At 41.2% G+C, this 19281-nt stretch overlaps 1 protein-coding gene across 2 annotated transcripts; it reads left to right on the top strand.

The window, feature by feature from the left end:
• The first annotated feature begins 862 nt into the window (after window positions 1-862).
• LOC112218881 (ladderlectin-like) lies at window positions 863-11706 on the top strand. 2 transcript variants are annotated; one of them, XM_024380109.2, is made up of 6 exons: window positions 863-934; window positions 8607-8698; window positions 9010-9143; window positions 9315-9449; window positions 11176-11287; window positions 11448-11706. In XM_024380109.2, exons 2-6 carry the CDS (start codon window positions 8623-8625, stop codon window positions 11516-11518), a joined length of 528 nt encoding a protein of 175 aa, XP_024235877.1. In that variant the 5' UTR covers window positions 863-934; window positions 8607-8622; the 3' UTR covers window positions 11519-11706. The 2 variants fall into 2 exon arrangements, with proteins under 2 accessions (XP_024235877.1, XP_024235876.1); XM_024380108.1 differs by lacking the exon at window positions 863-934 and adding an exon at window positions 7911-8017 and having other exon boundaries at window positions 8611-8698.
• Window positions 11707-19281: the final 7575 nt, after the last annotated feature.

Below are 19281 nucleotides of genomic sequence, written 5' to 3'. Positions count from 1 at the left end.
TCTGGGCCACACTCATTTTTGCAGTGCGTAAAAAAACATTTCACAACATTCAAACATTCAACACATAATGGTAGGCTACTTTTTTAGACTTTACATCAGAGATTTGCCATTTTTTCATGATTCTCTGTCAGTTGTTAAACATTTTGAGCAAAGAGCCATGTGGGAGCCAAATGAACAGCTCTTTTACGCGAATGGAGCTAAATTATACGGCTCACCGAGAATCCTTTTTGCTCAGCACTTTAATGTCAAATGCTATTATGTAAGCCTTTTTAAAGACTTCAGAACAGTTAGAAGACATGCTCACACACTAATTAACATATCCATAGATGATTTAAACTGGTACAACACTTCCTTTTGCGGGTTGCCAAAAATAACTAACTGAAAGCCACGGCCCCACTTGGCCACACCGCCAATGATTCTACCTTCGCATAAAACATAATAGGTACAAACATGTACCATAATACTATATTATTTGCACATGTACCCTAAAAGATACCGAACCTCTAAATGTACATTATGTGTAATTTGACATTTTTATACCTCAGGGAACAATACTGTACCCTAACCGTACCCATTTTCTGAGAGTGTAGGAAAACTTGTGGTACAGAGAGGGTTCTTATTCTGCATTCAAACAAACAGGTCAAGGATCATCTGGTGAATTTGGCCATCGTCTGTGGTGGTTCTTGTTAAAAGGCCTGGAGGGCTGATCACCATGCAGTGGCCTTAAGGCCTTAAATCGGCATGTGACACGTTTTCCTTCACAGCTGTTTCAGGGAAGCAAACAGAGTTAATATAAACCAACCCTCCTCCACTCTTGAAGAAGGTGTCTCTGAAAAACCTATTTAAAGGAGGGATAGGTAGAATTTAGGACACAGAGAGAACCCAGTGAAGTTCTTTGAAGATCTCTGAAGAAGTGAAGCTACAACTGAAGATTTCATATTATGAATAGAAATGGAGGAATTATGTCACATATGCAGCTATCAAAAATATATGGGAATATCTGCTCATTCCAAATTTACAACCAACTGATTGAATCATTACCACAAAAATGGAGGAGGCAAGTGGAAAAGGGAGAAAGTAGGGAACTTATTTGCCTGCCATATATTAAAGATACAAATTGGTTGAAAGGAATTGGTGTAAATGTTGGCAAGAACATTTCAAATAAATATGTTCAATAGAAAAGTAAAATTAGCAAGTGTGCATCCTCTTCGTCGCGCCCCACAGACTGATTACCAACTGTGACTCCTGGTACCAAAACTCAAAATTCTTCCTCGTTTTGGAAGAAACAAGCTTCTAACCTTGAACAAAGACTGTTGACATCTAGTGGAAGCCATAGGAATTGCAATCTGGGAGCTGGAATTGCATAGGACCAATTGGACCCATAGCTTTCCATTGAAAGAGCGTGGGATCGCAAAAAAACATAAATTCTGGTTGGTTTCTCTTTGGATTTTCGGCTACCATATCAATTGTGTTATAGTCTCATACATTAATGTAACATTTATACAAACTTCAAAGTGTTATCTATCCAATGATACCAATTATATGCATATCCTGGCTTCTAGGCCTGAGTAACAGGCTTTGATGTACTTTGGGCACGTCAGTCAGGTGGAAATTCTAAAAAAAGGGCCAACATACTGACTCAAATCTCTAGCCACTTTAATAATAAAAAATTGGATGTAATAAATGTATCACTAGTCACTTTAAACAATGCCCTTTATATAATGTTTACATACCCTACATTACTCATCTCATAGGTATATACTGTACTCTATACCATCTACTGTATCTTGCCTATGCCGTTCGGCCATCGCTCATCCATATATTTATATGTACATATTCTTATTCATTCCTTTACACTTGTGTGTATAAGGTAGTTGTTGTGAAATTGTTAGATTACTTGTTAGATATTACTGCACGGTTGGAACAAGAAGCACAAGCATTTCGCTGCACTCGCATTAACATCTGCTAACCATGTGTATGTGTCCAATAAACTTTGATTTGATTTGATTTGCCATCTTTGGAGCTTCAGGTTTGGCGCGCCATCTTTGGCATTTCAAACAGGTGTGCTGAAACTTCCAGATGTCCAGTAACTGCAACGCAGTTCTGCCAGAACCCTCTCTGGGCTGGGATGGATGAGAGTGGATTTATGTGGATCCAAGACGATGGGGTGCATATCATCCATCTCCAGGTGCTCTGCTCTTCGCAGTCTACTGCCAACTCTAAGGAGTACTGCATCCTTATCAAACTCAGGAAACAAGGGACCCAGATGACTGTTAGAAGGTATAGACCGGTTTGACATGACGGCCTTCACCTCTTCAGGAAACGATTCCATTTGAGCTTGCTTCAGGAGAAGGTTCTCTGCAGCTATGCAGTCTGCTGTTTCACTGGGTGAACTGGATAGTAGATCGGCCTCCCTGTGTAGAGATTTAGTTCTTGCCTTCCTGAGGTCTTTCCATGTATCAAACTTGCTGATACCTGGGAGCTGAGGACTGGAACTGACAGACATGTCCGCAGAAGGCTGATTTCTTCAATTCGCTGTCATAAGGCTCCGGGTCAGCAACAAGCATTGAAGGCCACTGATCTTCTGAGTGTTTAAGAAGGTGCCATCGATGTGGTTAGGCCAGCTCTTGGCCCGAGAGATGTCATCAGCCGGGTTGTTCGCAATATGTCCGCAATATCCATATATCCATATACCTCCAGTTGGCTACATCCGTAAGGTTCTGAATCTCTGCAACATGAGTTCCTACGAACACCTTGTACCTACATGATTCTGTCTTAAGCCAATGAAGGACTGTGGTGGAATTGGGCCAGAGGATGACTTGTCCGATGGGCAGGGTGAGATCTGATTGGAGGACACTGGCCAGCTGAGCCCCAGTGAGTGCCGCACTCAGCTCCAAGCGTGACATCGACAGCTGCCTCTTTGGCGCAACTTGAGACCTAGCCAGAATTAAGGAAATATGTACCTGCTTCTGATCATACACAGTCCGCATGGAGGCAACAGAGACATATTCTCTCTCTGATGCATCACAGAATATGTGGAGGTCTCTGGTCAACTTTGGATTGTCAGCATATGGTTGTGAGTAAGTTCTGGGGGAAATCCATTTGGACAAGGTCAGGAATCTCTTGTTCCCAGACAAGCCATCTGTCCAGCAGGCTCTGAGGCTGAAGGGGGATGACCCAACCTATCCCTTCTTTTCACAGGTCCTGGACGAGTACCTTGGCTTGGTTTGTGAAAGGTTCGATGTAGCATAGCGGGTCGTATTGATGGGAGAGCATGCTGTAGATATTCCTCATTGTATGTTTGGAGCACTCCACAGTGTGGTGCTTGTAGCCCAAAGAGTCTCTGAAGCAGTTCCAACGTAGCCCCAGGGTTGGTTCCTGGAGATCCGTGCAACTTTGGGAAAGCCACAGTCTACTGCTTTCCGATCTGACCTCAGATGTTAGGTCAGATCGGAAGGCAGTTGTCCACGTAGAATGACTCCACGACTGACTTCACAAGCTCTTGGTTGGCTCCTACGTTGTCCTGAACGTGTCGCTGCAGAGCGTAGATGGCACAACAGGGACTACAAATCTTTTTCCGAATGGCAAGACCTGCCACTCATAGATCCTTGGTTCTTCAGTTCTATGCATGTTCCACCAGATGAAGCTTAGCACCGATTTGTCAGCTGGTAAGAGGCGGATCTGATTAAACATGCCTTTGATGTCACCACTTACAAGTACGGCATGTTGACGGAATCTGAGCAGGAAACTGAGCAGGGATGGTCCCAACGTTGGTCCAGGGAAGAGAATGTCATTGAGCGACTGTCCTTTATGTTGGAATGAACAGTTAAACACAATCCTGTCCTTTCCATTCTGATGCACAGTATGGTGGAGTATAAACCAGTAGATTGTTCAGTTACCTCGGGTGGCAACAGTGACACGTAACCTGCCGTCTGCAGCTTCTTGATCTTCTGACAGTACACCTCTGCACATTTTGGGTCTTGCGAGTCTTCGCTCCGTGCTATGGAGGCTTGGCAGTACAGCTTCCTTTGGAGCATGGAGAGTTGCATCGTTGACTCGACGAAACATGGGTGTAGCGAAGCGCTGAAGTAATCAACTTCTATCCTAGAAGAGGACTTCTGGAGAAGTGTCATGGATTGCTGGTCTTGTTTCGAGCGAGTCTCCAGCTTCTCACTCACATAGGGAAGGGTATCAATCTGCTAAAGTCACTCCACGTTTTGAAGAGCTCGGCGAAAGGCGAAACAGTAGTGGTGAGTAGGCACTGTTGTTCAGCTGGTGCTGTGTGCAAAAAGCTAGTAGGTCCTTGCTAGTACCAGCAGAGTTTGGTGTGGACTGCCAGTGTAGTTGCATTGGTATCAGAAGGTGAAGCATGTCTGAACCAATCAGCAGCAAAGGTTGAGCTTAGTCTACCTGTGGCAAAGACAGCTTACGGAGGTGGTCATATCGCTTTTGGAGAGCTGCTAATGGGAGGAGTGTTCAGAAAAGCCTAGGTAGTCTGCAGTGAATGCCTGACGTATCTGACAGTTCTTGAACAGTTTGAGCAGGAGTGGACACGTCAAAGGTAACTGAGGCACATTGCAGTTGCAAATCATCTTGTCGAACAGTCCTGAGGGTGAGGGTCTTAGTTGTTGAACAGAGTGTGGCAGGACGATGCTACGCTCCAAGCCATCGTTGAGCACTGTGTATGTCTCCAGGGCTTGGTCTCCATTGTGAAGTAAGACCTTCTCAACTTTCAGCATTACTTTCGCCGATGGCTTGGGTCTGTCCAGGTACACCTTGGTCGTGGGGACACTCACCATGCGCAGGCTTTTCTGGTTTTCCAGTATGGCGTCATGAAGGATCGTTAGGTGCTGCTCTTTACATGTCTTGCATGGTCATCTGAGGGTGCAAGCATCAGCTTTGTGGGATTGTTCGCACTTCCAACACCTTTTTCCATCCTTTGTCCACTTGACGATCTGTCCTGTTTAAGCTTCTTGAACTCATCACTTAAGTTGAGAAAGTGTTCTTTATTGTCACAGTGGGTGTGGTATGGCAGTATGGCTTGGGTCTGGATTTCTCCTTGGATTGAGTAGGCTTCTTGGGAAGACATGGCAATAAAATAGGTAAATTCAAGAAGCCTGTTTGAGATTATTCACTCATTCTTCATTAATACTAACAGGAAAATGTTGATCTGGTGAATTTGGCCATTAGTTGGCCAGGCAATAACGGGACGGGGGCCTCAGTAAAAAAATGGGATAGTGTGTTACAAATGCTGGGGTTGATTTCTGGCCGAGGGCAAAAGGGCAGGTGCTCAGCCATCCCTAGACCTCTAGATGTGCACGTGTCTGCTTTTAAACAACATTCTTCCCATTGCTGTAAGAAAGTATTTTGGCATATAAAGTTCAAATTCAATATTTTAACACTGTAACGGAGTATCGTTATTCTGAATTATGTCTGTTTGTGTTACAGAAGACCCTTAATAGTCAATTTATCATTATGTTCCTTTGATTTCAGTTTATTAATCATATTATGAAATGAATCAAATGTACAATGAGTAAAACTGGCTGCTTGTAAGCATGATAATTATGGCAGGACTTGCTTTAGGTCAAGTACTCTGTTTACTTCATCACAGAAAAGTTATTTATTCAATAAGATAATTCACTTAATAATAATTCCAGGAAACGTTTACCCAGTGGCATCCTGAGGCATTGACAGAATACAAACAACTCTCAATACACACAGTCACCACGCCAGGGTTTAACATGTACTTGCAGGAATAAAGGTACTGCATTGTACTTAAAGGGGTACAAACCCTTGTCACTGTAGTGCAGCGTTTACCAAACTAGGGGTCTTGACCCCATGTGGGGTTGCCGAATTGAACATGGGGTCGTGAGATAAACTTGCTCTTGGTTTATAGAACCTGGGTCAGTAACCGGTAGCCGCTAGATGTGTGTGTAATAAACCAAGCTGTTTCTGTTTTCTTCCTACAAATGGGGTCATATCTTTTGAATGGTTTAAGTTATTATCACCGCATCACTGAAAGATAAGACTCTCGGGAACACATATGTGTTTTCTCTTCCCCTCTTCAATGCCCACAAGCCTCCTTAGAACAGAATGGACAAGACAAGGCACTAAATCAGACTGGAGGGAGAATGTTATTTTCAACACTAAAAATCATACAAATCATTGCCTGATGATCTTCTGACCTGCCCAATACCTTTCTGATGTATTTCAGTCACTTCAAACCAACCTTCCTTCAGATTGAATTACAGTCAAAAGTACTGTCAGACTGATTTGTAATAGACTGTCGTATCATCGCCCCAGTTAATATTGGTCGTTGATTACATCGCTTTTTTTACATGTTGAAGTTGCACTTTTTTTTTAATCAAATGGGGTTGCGGGCCAAAAAAGACTTGGGAACCCCTACTGTAGCTGTCCCCTATAAGGTACGTTCATTGTACCATTAGTTATAGGTGAATATTTATACCCTATAAGGCCCTACAAGGTCTATAGTACCATTAGTTATAGGTGAATATTTGTACCCTATAAGGCCCTACAAGGTCTATAGTACCATTAGTTATAGGTGAATATTTGTACCCTATAAGGCCCTACAAGGTCTATAGTACCATTAGTTATAGGTGAATATTTATACCCTATAAGGCCCTACAAGGTCTATAGTACCATTAGTTATAGGTGAATATTTGTACCCTATAAGGCCCTACAAGGTCTATAGTACCATTAGTTATAGGTGAATATTTGTACCCTATAAGGCCCTACAAGGTCTATAGTACCATTAGTTATAGGTGAATATTTGTACCCTTGCAGGTTTGTCAAACCAGCACCTTAATCATTACCCCAAGAGGCCTGTATTAGTGATGGGTTGTTTGCGAATGAACTGCTTCTTTTGAATATATATTTTGGTGAATGTCAGGAACTGAATCGAATGGATGAAAGAGATTTGGCTCCCTGATTTGCATACCTCTACTATTGCTTTTTGAGCCGCAAACAACAATTCTCTGCAGTTCAGTTCAGAATCATTCTCTGAAGATGTTGAATTCTCACCACAGGAACAATCAATATTGGGGAGAGTGTTTCATTCTGGGCCACACTCATTTTTGCAGTGCGTAAAAAAACATTTCACGACATTCAAACATTCAACACATAATGGTAGGCTACTTTTTTAGACTTTACATCAGAGATTTGCAATTTTTTCATGATTCTCTGTCAGTTTTTAAATATTTTGAGCAAAGAGCCATGTGGGAGCCAAATGAACAGCTCTTTTACGCGAATGGAGCTAAATTATACGGCTCACCGAGAATCCTTTTTGCTCAGCACTTTAATGTCAAATGCTATTATGTAAGCCTTTTTAAAGACTTCAGAACAGTTAGCAGACATGCTCACACACTAATTAACATATCCATAGATGACTTAAACTGGTACAACACTTCCTTTTGCGGGTTGCCAAAAATAACTAACTGAAAGCCACGGCCCCACTTGGCCACACCGCCAATGATTCTACCTTCACATAAAACATAATAGGTACAAACATGTACCATAATACTAGATTATTTGCACATGTACCCTAAAAGATACCGAACCTCTAAAGGTACATTATGTGTAATTTGACATTTTTATACCTCAGGGAACAATACTGTACCCTAACCGTACCCATTTTCTGAGAGTGTAGGAAAACTTGTGGTACAGAGAGGGTTCTTATTCTGCATTCAAACAAACAGGTCAAGGATCATCTGGTGAATTTGGCCATCGTCTGTGGTGGTTCTTGTTAAAAGGCCTGGAGGGCCGATCACCATGCAGTGGCCTTAAGGCCTTAAGTCGGCATGTGACACGTTTTCCTTCACAGCTGTTTCAGGGAAGCAAACAGAGTTAATACAAACCAACCCTCCTCCGCTCTTGAAGAAGGTGTCTCTGAAAAACCTATTTAAAGGAGGGATAGGTAGAAGTTAGGACACACAGAGAACCCAGTGAAGTTCTTTGAAGATCTCTGAAGAAGTGAAGCTACACCTGAAGATTTCAGAAGGTGAGATTTCAACAGTTATTAATTTAAAACTGTACCTGTCTGCATTCCAATTGGTACCCTAATCCCTATTTAGTGCACTGTGGGCTATGGTCAAAAGGAGTGCACTACAAAGGGAATATGGTGCCATTTAGGAAGCATACATATTCCTGTGTGCGTGGCTATTCTCTTGTATGTGGTTGAAGGAATGATACCTGGTATTCCTTAGCGTAGCGTTTCCCAAACTCGGTCCAAAATGTGCACCGCAGGACCGAGTTGGGGAAATGTTGCCTAAGGAGTTCCATACACACCCAACACAGTTTTTCCATAACCTCTCCTCCAGTTCCCCCAATTCCATTTATTGGATTTATTCCAGATCAAGCACAGCTGACAAATGGTCAACTAATCACCAAGCCCTTCATTAATTGAATCTGATGTGATAGCAGTGGAATATATCAGCTAAGTGGAATGGCTGGGAGTAATCGAGGAGAGGCTAGGGAAACTGCATTCACCTACTCTGAGGCACTCACTGAATTTGTCTTAACGGCTTCTCTCTCTCACTGTATTTGTCGTCACTGTATTTGTCGTCTCTCTCGCTCACTCTCTCTCTCTCTCAGAAGACTATATCAATGGCGATGTTGACCATCCTTCTGCTTCTCAGCGCTGCCATTGTTCTGGGCGAGGCCTTTGATCTACGTGCCACAAGTAAGAGGGAATCCATTTTACACTTTACATTATGAATTCATTAATTCTGTATTTTTTATGTTTTAGCAGAGGTGTGTGTGTGTGTGTGTGTGTGTGTGTGTGTGTGTGTGTGTGTGTGTGTGTGTGTGTGTGTGTGTGTGTGTGTGTGTGTGTGTGTGTGTGTGTGTGTGTGTGTGTGTGTGTGCCTGACTGACCTTCAAGTAATATTGAATAGTTATTTATTATGCAAGGTGATTTGTAGATCAGTCAGTATCCTCTCACCTTTAAAGTCAACTGCAATGTGGAACGTGCACTGTGTCTCCTCCTTACAGGGGCTGGGGTGGAGGAGGAACAGCAGGAGGCAGGAGCAGCAGAGAGTGATCATCCATGCCCCAGAGGTTGGACCAAATATGGATCACGTTGCTTTATGTTTGTCAACACTGCAATGACATGGGCCCGAGCTGAGGTATATCATTCTTACCCACTACTGTGAATTAAAGTAGAAGTTCAATTGAAATCAACTCGCTTATTTGTTTTGACGTTATTGTGAGTCCAGAAGACAAATCCTCACAGACTGGCCTACTGACTAATACCTACATTATGAAATGTCTTTGGCCTTGTCCGCCACTTTCTCTAGAGCTACTGTCTGTCCCATCGAGCAAACCTGGCCTCTGTGCACAACTGTGGGGACAACTATAATTTACAGCAATTGGTGTTGAAAAACACCGGCCAACATCAAACTATCTGGATTGGAGGAGTTGATGCTGTTCAGGTAGAGAATACTCACAGATGAATAGGATATTTGCTCATCAATATCTCAAGGGTCACTTGTGAAGTCAGATCTAGGTTTGAACGATCTTATAGATGTACTCCCCCCTAAAATGCCCACTTCAGTATACACTGGTACACTATTATTATAATAATAATAACAATGACGAAAGTAACAATAATACCAAACTCATTAAGTATTTATGGTTGTGAAATAGTAGTATTAGGGGAAGTGATGGCAGTAGTAATAGTAGTAGTAGTAATAGTAATAGTTGCGGTAGGGGTAGTGACGGCAGTAGTAATAGTAGTAGTAGTAATAGTAATAGTTGCAGTAGGGGTAGTGACGGCAGTAGTAATAGTAGTAATGGTAGTAGTAGTGGTAGTGACGGCAGTAGTAATGGTAGTAGTAGTAGTAATAGTGGTAGTGGTATGGGTAGTGACGGCAGTAGTAAGGGTATATATAATATGTATATATAATTTGATATACAGAAGAATATACATAACTGTCATGATTTAAATTATCTTGTTTGATATAGTAAATTTAATTGTATATTAATTGTAAACTACAAGCTATTTGTAAACAAGTAAATGTTGTACATAATGCATGCAACTCTTTCAAACAAGGACGTTTCTAAGTGACCTCAAACTTTTGAACGGTAGTGTATATACAGTAAATGTTGAAGGACAGTATCTTATCTAATTCCTAGTTATTCAGTAGTAATAGTAGTAGTAGTGGTAGGGGTGGTGACGGCAGTAGTAATGGTAGTAGTAGTAATAGTAGTAGTAGTAGTAGTAGTGACGGCAGTAGTAATGGTAGTAGTAGTAATAGTAGTAGTAGTAGTAGTGGTAGTGACGGCAGTAGTAATGGTAGTAGTAGTAGTAGTGGTAGGGGTGGTGACGGCAGTAGTAATGGTAGTAGTAGTAATAGTAGTAGTAGTAGTAGTGGTAGTGACGGCAGTAGTAATGGTAGTAGTAGTAGTAATAGTGGTAGTGGTATGGGTAGTGACGGCAGTAGTAGTGGTAGTAGTAGTAGTAGTAGTGGTAGTGACGGCAGTAGTAATGGTACTAGTAGTAGTAATAGTGGTAGTGGTATGGGTAGTGACGGCAGTAGTAGTGGTAGTAGTAGTAGTAATAGTGGTAGTGGTATGGGTAGTGACGGCAGTAGTAGTGGTAGTAGTAGTAATAGTAGTGGTAGGGGTAGTAGTAGTAATAGTAGTGGTAGGGGTAGTAATAGTAGTAGTAGTGGTAGGGGTAGTGACGGCAGTAGGAATGGTAGTAGTTGTAGTAGTGGTGGGGTAGTGATGGCAGTAGTAATAGTAGTAGTAGTAATAGTAGTAGTAGTGGTACAAAGTGTAGTTAACGTGGGCTAGCATCCCTGTGGAACGCTATCGACACCTTGTAGAGTAATGCCCTGACGAATTGAGTCTGATCAGAGGCCAAAAGGGGGAGCAACTCAATATTAGGAAGGTATTCCTAATGTTTTATACACTCAGTGAATAATAAGTATCAACATGTTTTTTTCAAGCAATAGTACCCGTGCCAGTCTACACATTTTAAAGTTGTTTTGTGTTGGTAGCTTTTGCGGTTTGGCACTACAGGTGGTGCAGGAAAGAAAATAAGTATGTTTCAGCAAGCACACCTACTACAATAATACCAATAATAATCATACAAATATTTATAATGATAATATGGGATTTCTTTGAAACTGAGACCTTACTTCTTCCCCACAGAACAAACAATGGTTCTGGAGTGACGGCTCCAAATTTGATTACGAGAACTGGGAGCAAGGAGAGCCCAATTATTATGGTGGCAGGGAGCACTGTCTTGAAATGAACTTTGGAGGTACAGTTAGCCCACTATCATTCACTGATCCATTCATCAAATGTAACTTTTAAATTGTACATTTAACAAAGAAATCTGGCACACACACAGACAATAATATTGTTGTGTCTATATCTGAGTTGGTTTAAGAGTTCATTTCTGTTCCGTGTTTGCTCTGAAGGTGACAAAAAGTGGAACGATTTAAACTGTGAAGAGAAATTGCCCTTGGTGTGCGCACTGAAAACCTGTTAAATCAAGCAAAACATCAACTCAACTGAAAAAGAAACGTTTTTCCAGTGTCAGCATCCTAACTGAACACACAAGTCAAATACTTTGAAAATGATTTGTTTCGCTAAAATTAACATTTTAGTTACTTGTTGTGCATAAATGTTGAGTAATGATTCTGTGGTTTGTTGTCAATAAAACTGGTGTACACATTATTTTCTCTCATGAGTCATTATTAACCATGAATGATACTGCCATAATTGTCAAATCCTTTGAAAGGTTTCCAAAAGGTACAGTCTAAGATCTGGGAGTCTGTTCAATGGTCATTTCAATTATTGATTCTTGAAGAATATAATTCATATAATTCAAATTTGCATTACTCCACAAACAACATGAACATAAACAGCGTATGTACCTTTAAAAATAAGTTCAAAACTATCTTGTGGATGTCACAGACTGTCAGAGCACTGTCTATGCATTTGAGAGGTGTTATATTTCCCTACCACATCCCTTCCCTGTATAAAAAGTAGTGGTTCAGCCATTTTGTTTTTTGTCGAATCCCCGAATGTAGCTTTACACTTCCAAACTCTCATTGGGTATAGGCATGTGTGAGTACAATATGTGCTTGTTATAGTGTATTAGTCTTGTATGGTGTGATACTCCCAGTGAGACAGGGCCACGCAGCTTTGGTGCCACAGGTTGTCAAAGTGAAAAAAGGGCAAACCACAACCAAAAATAAATACATCAAACTTAATTAACTGCTCCTGTAGAAAAATTCTATATTTTTAACATTGGCCAACATTTTCTGCAAAAAAAACACTTAATCATCACACATTGCAGGCTAAGCAAGCTAGTTTCACAGATGAAAGCGAGTTTGTTAAAAGTATAATTTGCTCGAACCACTACTGGGGTGGGCTATGTCAGCTGATCATGGTGAAGGTAGGCCAGATCAATAAGCTAGTAAACTAGGCTAAGCCACAGGCAACAGGGAAAACCCAGACATGTCACAGTGGCTGTAAATGTGAAGCATCCGTTTAGAACGTCTTCACGCCACCATTATGAAGCATCCGTTTAGAACGTCTTCACACCACCATTATGAAGCATCCGTTTAGAACGTCTTCACGCCACCATTATGAAGCATCCGTTTAGAACGTCTTCACGCCACCATTATGAAGCATCCGTTTAGAACGTCTTCACACCACCATTATGAAGCATCCGTTTAGAACGTCTTCACACCACCATTATGAAGCATCCGTTTAGAACGTCTTCACACCACCATTATGAAGCATCCGTTTAGAACGTCTTCACACCACCATTATGAAGCATCCGTTTAGAACGTCTTCACACCACCATTATGAAGCATCCGTTTAGAACGTCTTCACACCACCATTATGAAGCATCCGTTTAGAACGTCTTCACACCACCATTATGAAGCATCCGTTTAGAACGTCTTCACACCACCATTATGAAGCATCCGTTTAGAACATCTTCACACCACCATTATGAAGCATCCGTTTAGAACGTCTTCACACCACCATTATGAAGCATCCGTTTAGAACGTCTTCACACCACCATTATGAAGCATCCGTTTAGAACGTCTTCACACCACCATTATGAAGCATCCGTTTAGAACGTCTTCACACCACCATTATGAAGCATCCGTTTAGAACGTCTTCACACCACCATTATGAAGCATCCGTTTAGAACGTCTTCACACCACCATTATGAAGCATCCGTTTAGAACGTCTTCACGCCACCATTATGAAGCATCCGTTTAGAACGTCTTCACACCACCATTATGAAGCATCCGTTTAGAACGTCTTCACACCACCATTATGAAGCATCCGTTTAGAACGTCTTCACACCACCATTATGAAGCATCCGTTTAGAACGTCTTCACACCACCATTATGAAGCATCCGTTTAGAACGTCTTCACGCCACCATTATGAAGCATCCGTTTAGAACGTCTTCACACCACCATTATGAAGCATCCGTTTAGAACGTCTTCACACCACCATTATGAAGCATCCGTTTAGAACGTCTTCACGCCACCATTATGAAGCATCCGTTTAGAACGTCTTCACACCACCATTATGAAGCATCCGTTTAGAACGTCTTCACACCACCATTATGAAGCATCCGTTTAGAACGTCTTCACGCCACCATTATGAAGCATCCGTTTAGAACGTCTTCACACCACCATTATGAAGCATCCGTTTAGAACGTCTTCACGCCACCATTATGAAGCATCCGTTTAGAACGTCTTCACGCCACCATTATGAAGCATCCGTTTAGAACGTCTTCACACCACCATTATGAAGCATCCGTTTAGAACGTCTTCACACCACCATTATGAAGCATCCGTTTAGAACGTCTTCACGCCACCATTATGAAGCATCCGTTTAGAACGTCTTCACACCACCATTATGAAGCATCCGTTTAGAACGTCTTCACGCCACCATTATGACAAAGGATGTAAAAGGAATAATAGCACCATCTTTCGGCCGGTTGGGCACTTATCAACGGAGATGTTAGAGTTGAAACGATCAGGATTCATTTTCATGCTAATTGCAGGGTCTGTAATTCTAAGGTTAAATATAGATATTTTTACGTATTTACTACTTACATTTTACAGCTGACATTGCATTTTCATGTTAATGTTGTGAGTTAGCCTTGGTAGGTTCGCATAGGAAACAGCACCGGAAGTTTTGGGTTTCATTAATTAAATCCCTATGGAACATTGGTATTGTAAGGTTGAATTAGAGGGTGATGCTTATGAAATGTATTCACTGATTTAGTAAGTGAAGTTATGGAGATTGTACTGCTATTAGAGAGACAGTGAGAGGCTGTTAAAGCAGCAAAGGTGGGACCAACTCCATATTAATGCCCATGATTTTGGAATGAGATGTGCAGGTGTTCACATACTTTTCGTCATGTAGTGTATCTGTGACCAACAGATGCATATCTGTATTCTCAGGCATGTGAAATCCACAGATTAGGTCCTAATGAATTTATTTAAATTGACTGATTTCCTTATAGGAACTGTAACTCAGCAACATCTTTGAAATTGTTGCATGTTTGTTCAGAATATAAATGAATGGGTGTAATTAACAAAACCGTTCCAACAGGATTCTGATAGAGGTGATTACAAAATCCTATAGAATTGCTAGAATCCTATAGGGTCCAACAGTATTACTTTTTATTTCCAATAGGAAAAAAATGGGTCTAATAGGATTCCAATAGGATTCTGATACAGGTGACACAAAATCCTATAGGACTGTGAGAATCCTACAGGATCCAATATGAAACTTTTAAATGTCAATCAAATCAAATCAAATGTTATTTGTCACATGCGCCAAATACAATTTACTGTTAAATGCTTACTTACAAGCACTTAACCAATAGGGAAAAAGTAGTCCCATAGGATTCCAATAGGATTCTGATTGAGGTGTTGCAAAATCTTATAGGATTGTGAGAATCCTGTGGGATTCTATTTGAAAAATCACAAATGCTATAGGATTTTTTGACTAAGGATAGGCCAACATTGCTGTTCTCCAGAATGAACGAGTAGTATGTTCCACCTAGCCACCACATTCAGTAGCGTTTTCTGGGAATCACACAACCCATCACCTGCACTTTAGGAGTGGAAGCCTTTTCTGTTAGTTGAAGTCGTTTGGGATAGCTGTGTGGATTCCGTCCATTACTCCGTTCGTATTTGGGACCCCATTGATGGGAAAGAAACCCCTCTTGAATTTAACCTGTTGTACGATGGTATATGGAAATTGAATGTTACAGTTCATCTTACTGATGATTGCACCAAAAACATTGGCTTATTGAGGGATGTGAGATGGCGATCGCCAAGCTCCCACTGAAAAGTACCCGTTGCCAAATACCTTATGGTGGATAGCACTTTGATGTGCAGCGGAAAGTGTTTGCTTTTCTAAAGTAGATCTTAAATCCTCGCAAAGATCCTACATGATTGGTTTTTGGAAACTACAGTATATCTGATGAGCCAATCTGTACTTTCTGCAAAAAAAGTCCCACCTGTCTCTAAAAACACTCTCTGCGGAATGCAGCCTGTGCTAAATCTTCCAACAGGGCAAGATCAGCCACCTCTCATTCGAATTTTCCCATTATATTAGTATTTCAACAATGGTTTCACTTTCACACATGCCTCTAATTTAACACATTACTGTACTTGACATGGAACGGCCAGTATATTTTACAATAGTTTTCTTTTGTTTATTTTTAGTCCCATCCAGCTCCACTTAACCCCTCCAATCTATCTGTTGTGCACCTGAGTGAGGACCCAAAAGCGGTTTAACAAAAACAGAGTCCTTTAATGTAAACACAGGGAAGACATAGATCCTCTTCAGATGTAGATAATGGAAAAATAGACAACCCGCAGAGAGGGCGACAAATGAAACAAAAAGTCCTTCTGATAATTACAAAAGAGCCCCCTTCTTAGCAGCAGAGGAGGAGAATAGCTGGGTTAGCGGCGACAGGCTGCAGGTCTCTCTGGGTAGGCGCGGGTCGTAGAGGAACAGTGGTACCTGATCTCACGTAGCATCAGATGAACTGGACACAGTACAAACGATAAGACAGTTAGCTGAGTACAGGATGCACTTGCCAGGCAGATTCCGACAGGACGGGGCAAGGGTGAAGCAAACGAGACGATAGTTTGTTTCTGGCATGAGAAACTCAAACGAGAATCTGACAAAGAAAGAAGCAGGAACAGAGAGAGAAATAGAGACCTAATCAGAGGGAAAAAGGGAACAGGTGGGAAAAGGGTGAACGAGGTAGTTAGAGGAGATGAGGATCAGCTGGAGGAGGAGAGAAAGAGAAGGTAGCCTAATACGACCAGCAGAGGGAGACAGAGTGAAGAGAAAGAACAGGAACAAGACATAATATGACAAGACATGACACTATCTGTCACGGTCGTTGTACGGAGGAGACCAAGGCGCAGCGTGATATGTTACTTTTAATAAAGACTGACACTACACAAAACGACCGCGACGCTATAATATAAATGTGTATACACAGGCAACTAGACATAAACAATAACCCACGAAATACCCAGAAGAAGATGGCTGCCTAAATATGGTTCCCAATCAGAGACAACGATAAACAGCTGCCTCTAATTGAGAACCAATCTAGGCAACCATAGACCTACATAAACACCTAGATGGTAAACAACCCCATAAACCTACAAAACCCCTAGACAGTACAAAACACATACATCACCCATGTCACACCCTGACCTAACCAAAACAATAAAGAAAACAAAAAATACTAAGGTCAGGGCGTGACACTATCTCTGAACACCATCCATACATTTTTCAACTGTGGTGTGTTGTTTCACTAATGTTCTGAACGTTTCTATTTACATCGATTCTACATACTGTACTTTTTTTTTTAATTGCTGAGAGTATTATTATATTATTGATCGATTGACTATGACTTTTTAAATCACCCAGCAGTGCTATTTGCAGAAAGGGACATAACTTGGCAGGGTGTCTGGGGGTCCTCCCATTTTTGGGGGCATCTAAAGCACATTTCCTACATTTCTACACAATCTAATATGACCCTTGGCCCTTCTAGCCTTCTCTATTTAGAACAACAAAAATGCCAGCAAAAATACCAGCAAAAATGCCCACAGTCATCAAGCTAGGTAAGAGATGATTAAATATGTTGAAGTGATTGATAAGAATGAACTTGATCCATGATCATTCAATAATCAATATTGTGTTGGACCTTTAACCTCCCCAACACAACTGCCTTCCCATCTTCTTTTTTTTATGTCTCAAGGGAAAGGTTTGGAAAACAAAAGTTGAATGAAAACACACATACACCTACACATTAACACACAGAAACAGTACATCTTCCATATAATTTATACCATAAGCCTATTAGTACTGTAGAGCTCTTTTTACTTGCACACAATATAGCTGGGTCTCCCTGTCCTGCCCCTAGGGGTCCACTGCCCTGCAGAACCTCAACCCAACGCACCCCACTCGGCTTTAGGATCTTAGTGAAACATTTATTATTGGTTTCAGGTGTGTTAGGCCAAGGCCAGAGTGACAACAGTACAGCAGAGCCCCAGGGACAGGACTGAGCAACCCAGCAGCTAGGGATTGCCTAAATAGGTATCTCCCCTGATGTGGGCATGTTTTCAATACAGTCTCCTTTTGTCGTACAGTGTTCCATATAAGGCATCCAGACCTTATGAAAGTTGCACAGTTTACCCTTAATCTTAAAACAAATCTAGTGATACTGTACATAACTTGACATTTCTTCCATACATTGTGGAAGGATAACCAACCTTCCAGTTAATGGCAATGCCTTTATTAGCCATTATACATTCTAGGTTACACAGTTTCTTCTGATAACAATCTCCAGTATCAACATTTCCAAGCAAACAAAAACAGGGAGAAGGGAGAACATGTAGACATGCTGAGATAAAATAACATACTCTTTGCCAGAATTCAGCCAGCCTTCACAAGATCACAACATATGCAAATATGTTCTCTTTTACACCTCCAGCAGAATAATACCATTTCGGAGTGCATGATATTCAGTTGCATTTGCATATACAGTAGTGTGTTCTCTGGATGGTCTTAAACTGTCTTAATTTATGTCTAAGATGATATGAACACGACTGGGCAGTCTAACATATCTGTATCCATTCATCATCATCAATAGCGTCTCCCAGGTCTTCCTCACATTTTTTTAATATGTTTTGTGTCATCGGGAAAAGCCTCTATCAACTCTTGATACAGCTTTGAAATCAACTTTAGAGGTTTGTCAGACTGCCTTAAAATAGCATCTGGCTTGTCCCATGTTTGCAGGACAGCGAGAATAAAGTGTTGTATCTGCAAAAATTCACCTCACCTCTGTCACAGACCGGTCTTCCCTGGCTATTTTTGTCATCCCACAGATTCTTTTGAAACCATCTTTGTTCTCCTTTGTATGCGTTAGCCTCCTTTTTGTATTAATAACACATATTTGTCCCATTATTCACACACTCAGAATTCGCTGCTTCAACTTCTTCTAGTTTGGCGTGAGAGTTCTGGTGCGCCTAGTATGTCTGGTCTCATTGAAATAGAGTAGGCTGCCTACATAGGCCGGAGAATCACGTGGCAGTAAACTTGAATGTGAAATTAACTTAAATATGATTAGACTGTAGTGTACTACAGTGTCTGTAAATAAATATTGCCACAGGGTGTGGTGCTGGCGGGAGCAGGATGAAGCAATTGGTCCCATGCAGACCACTACTGTGCATGACAGTGAAGCCTGTAATGTTATAGCTGTTTATTACTGTGTCAGTGTGAAAAGTAGGGAATTAGCTTGGGAAACTGACAGATCAATAACGTTACATTGACGTACTGACTAATACAACTCACAAGTAGAAAGAAACAAAGAAATAATTAAATATTATAATTAATATTTCTCTCCATTGTCTGAGCATCCAGAACTTGATGGGTATGCTGTTTCAGAAGTCCATCCATCCATTTGGTTCCTGCTGTTCTGACAACTACATGCATGTGTGCATTCCTTGTCTTTAGAAATCATACAATGAGGCAAAATCAGAACATGGAGGCAAGAAAAGCCATTGTCCTCTCAGTATTATCATAGATGCGCCAACATGCAAGTACACAAACTGAAATGTGCATGTACAAGCTCACAGCATACTGTTACAGTATACCATATAAATAGTTTATGTCTATGCTGTATACATTAGTCAATGAGTGAAATATATGTACTGTAGGCAGAGATCAAGGCCAGGGCA

The sequence above is a fragment of the Oncorhynchus tshawytscha genome, linkage group LG19 (genome assembly GCF_018296145.1).
Source record: "Oncorhynchus tshawytscha isolate Ot180627B linkage group LG19, Otsh_v2.0, whole genome shotgun sequence".
Lineage (NCBI taxonomy): Eukaryota > Metazoa > Chordata > Actinopteri > Salmoniformes > Salmonidae > Oncorhynchus > Oncorhynchus tshawytscha.
Note: the sequence above shows the minus strand (reverse complement) of the source record. Positions and strands in the feature narration are given on the sequence as shown.

What these genes read in the sequence shown, in the direction of transcription:
- LOC112218881 (XM_024380109.2), top strand. Translation starts at nt 8,623, where the DNA reads ATGGCGATGTTGACCATCCTTCTGCTTCTCAGCGCTGCCATTGTTCTG. An exon ending in CTTTGATCTACGTGCCACAA is followed by an intron (nt 8,699 to 9,009) that starts GTAAGAGGGAAT and finishes TCCTCCTTACAG; the next exon opens with GGGCTGGGGTGGAGGAGGAA. An exon ending in TGACATGGGCCCGAGCTGAG is followed by an intron (nt 9,144 to 9,314) that starts GTATATCATTCT and finishes CACTTTCTCTAG; the next exon opens with AGCTACTGTCTGTCCCATCG.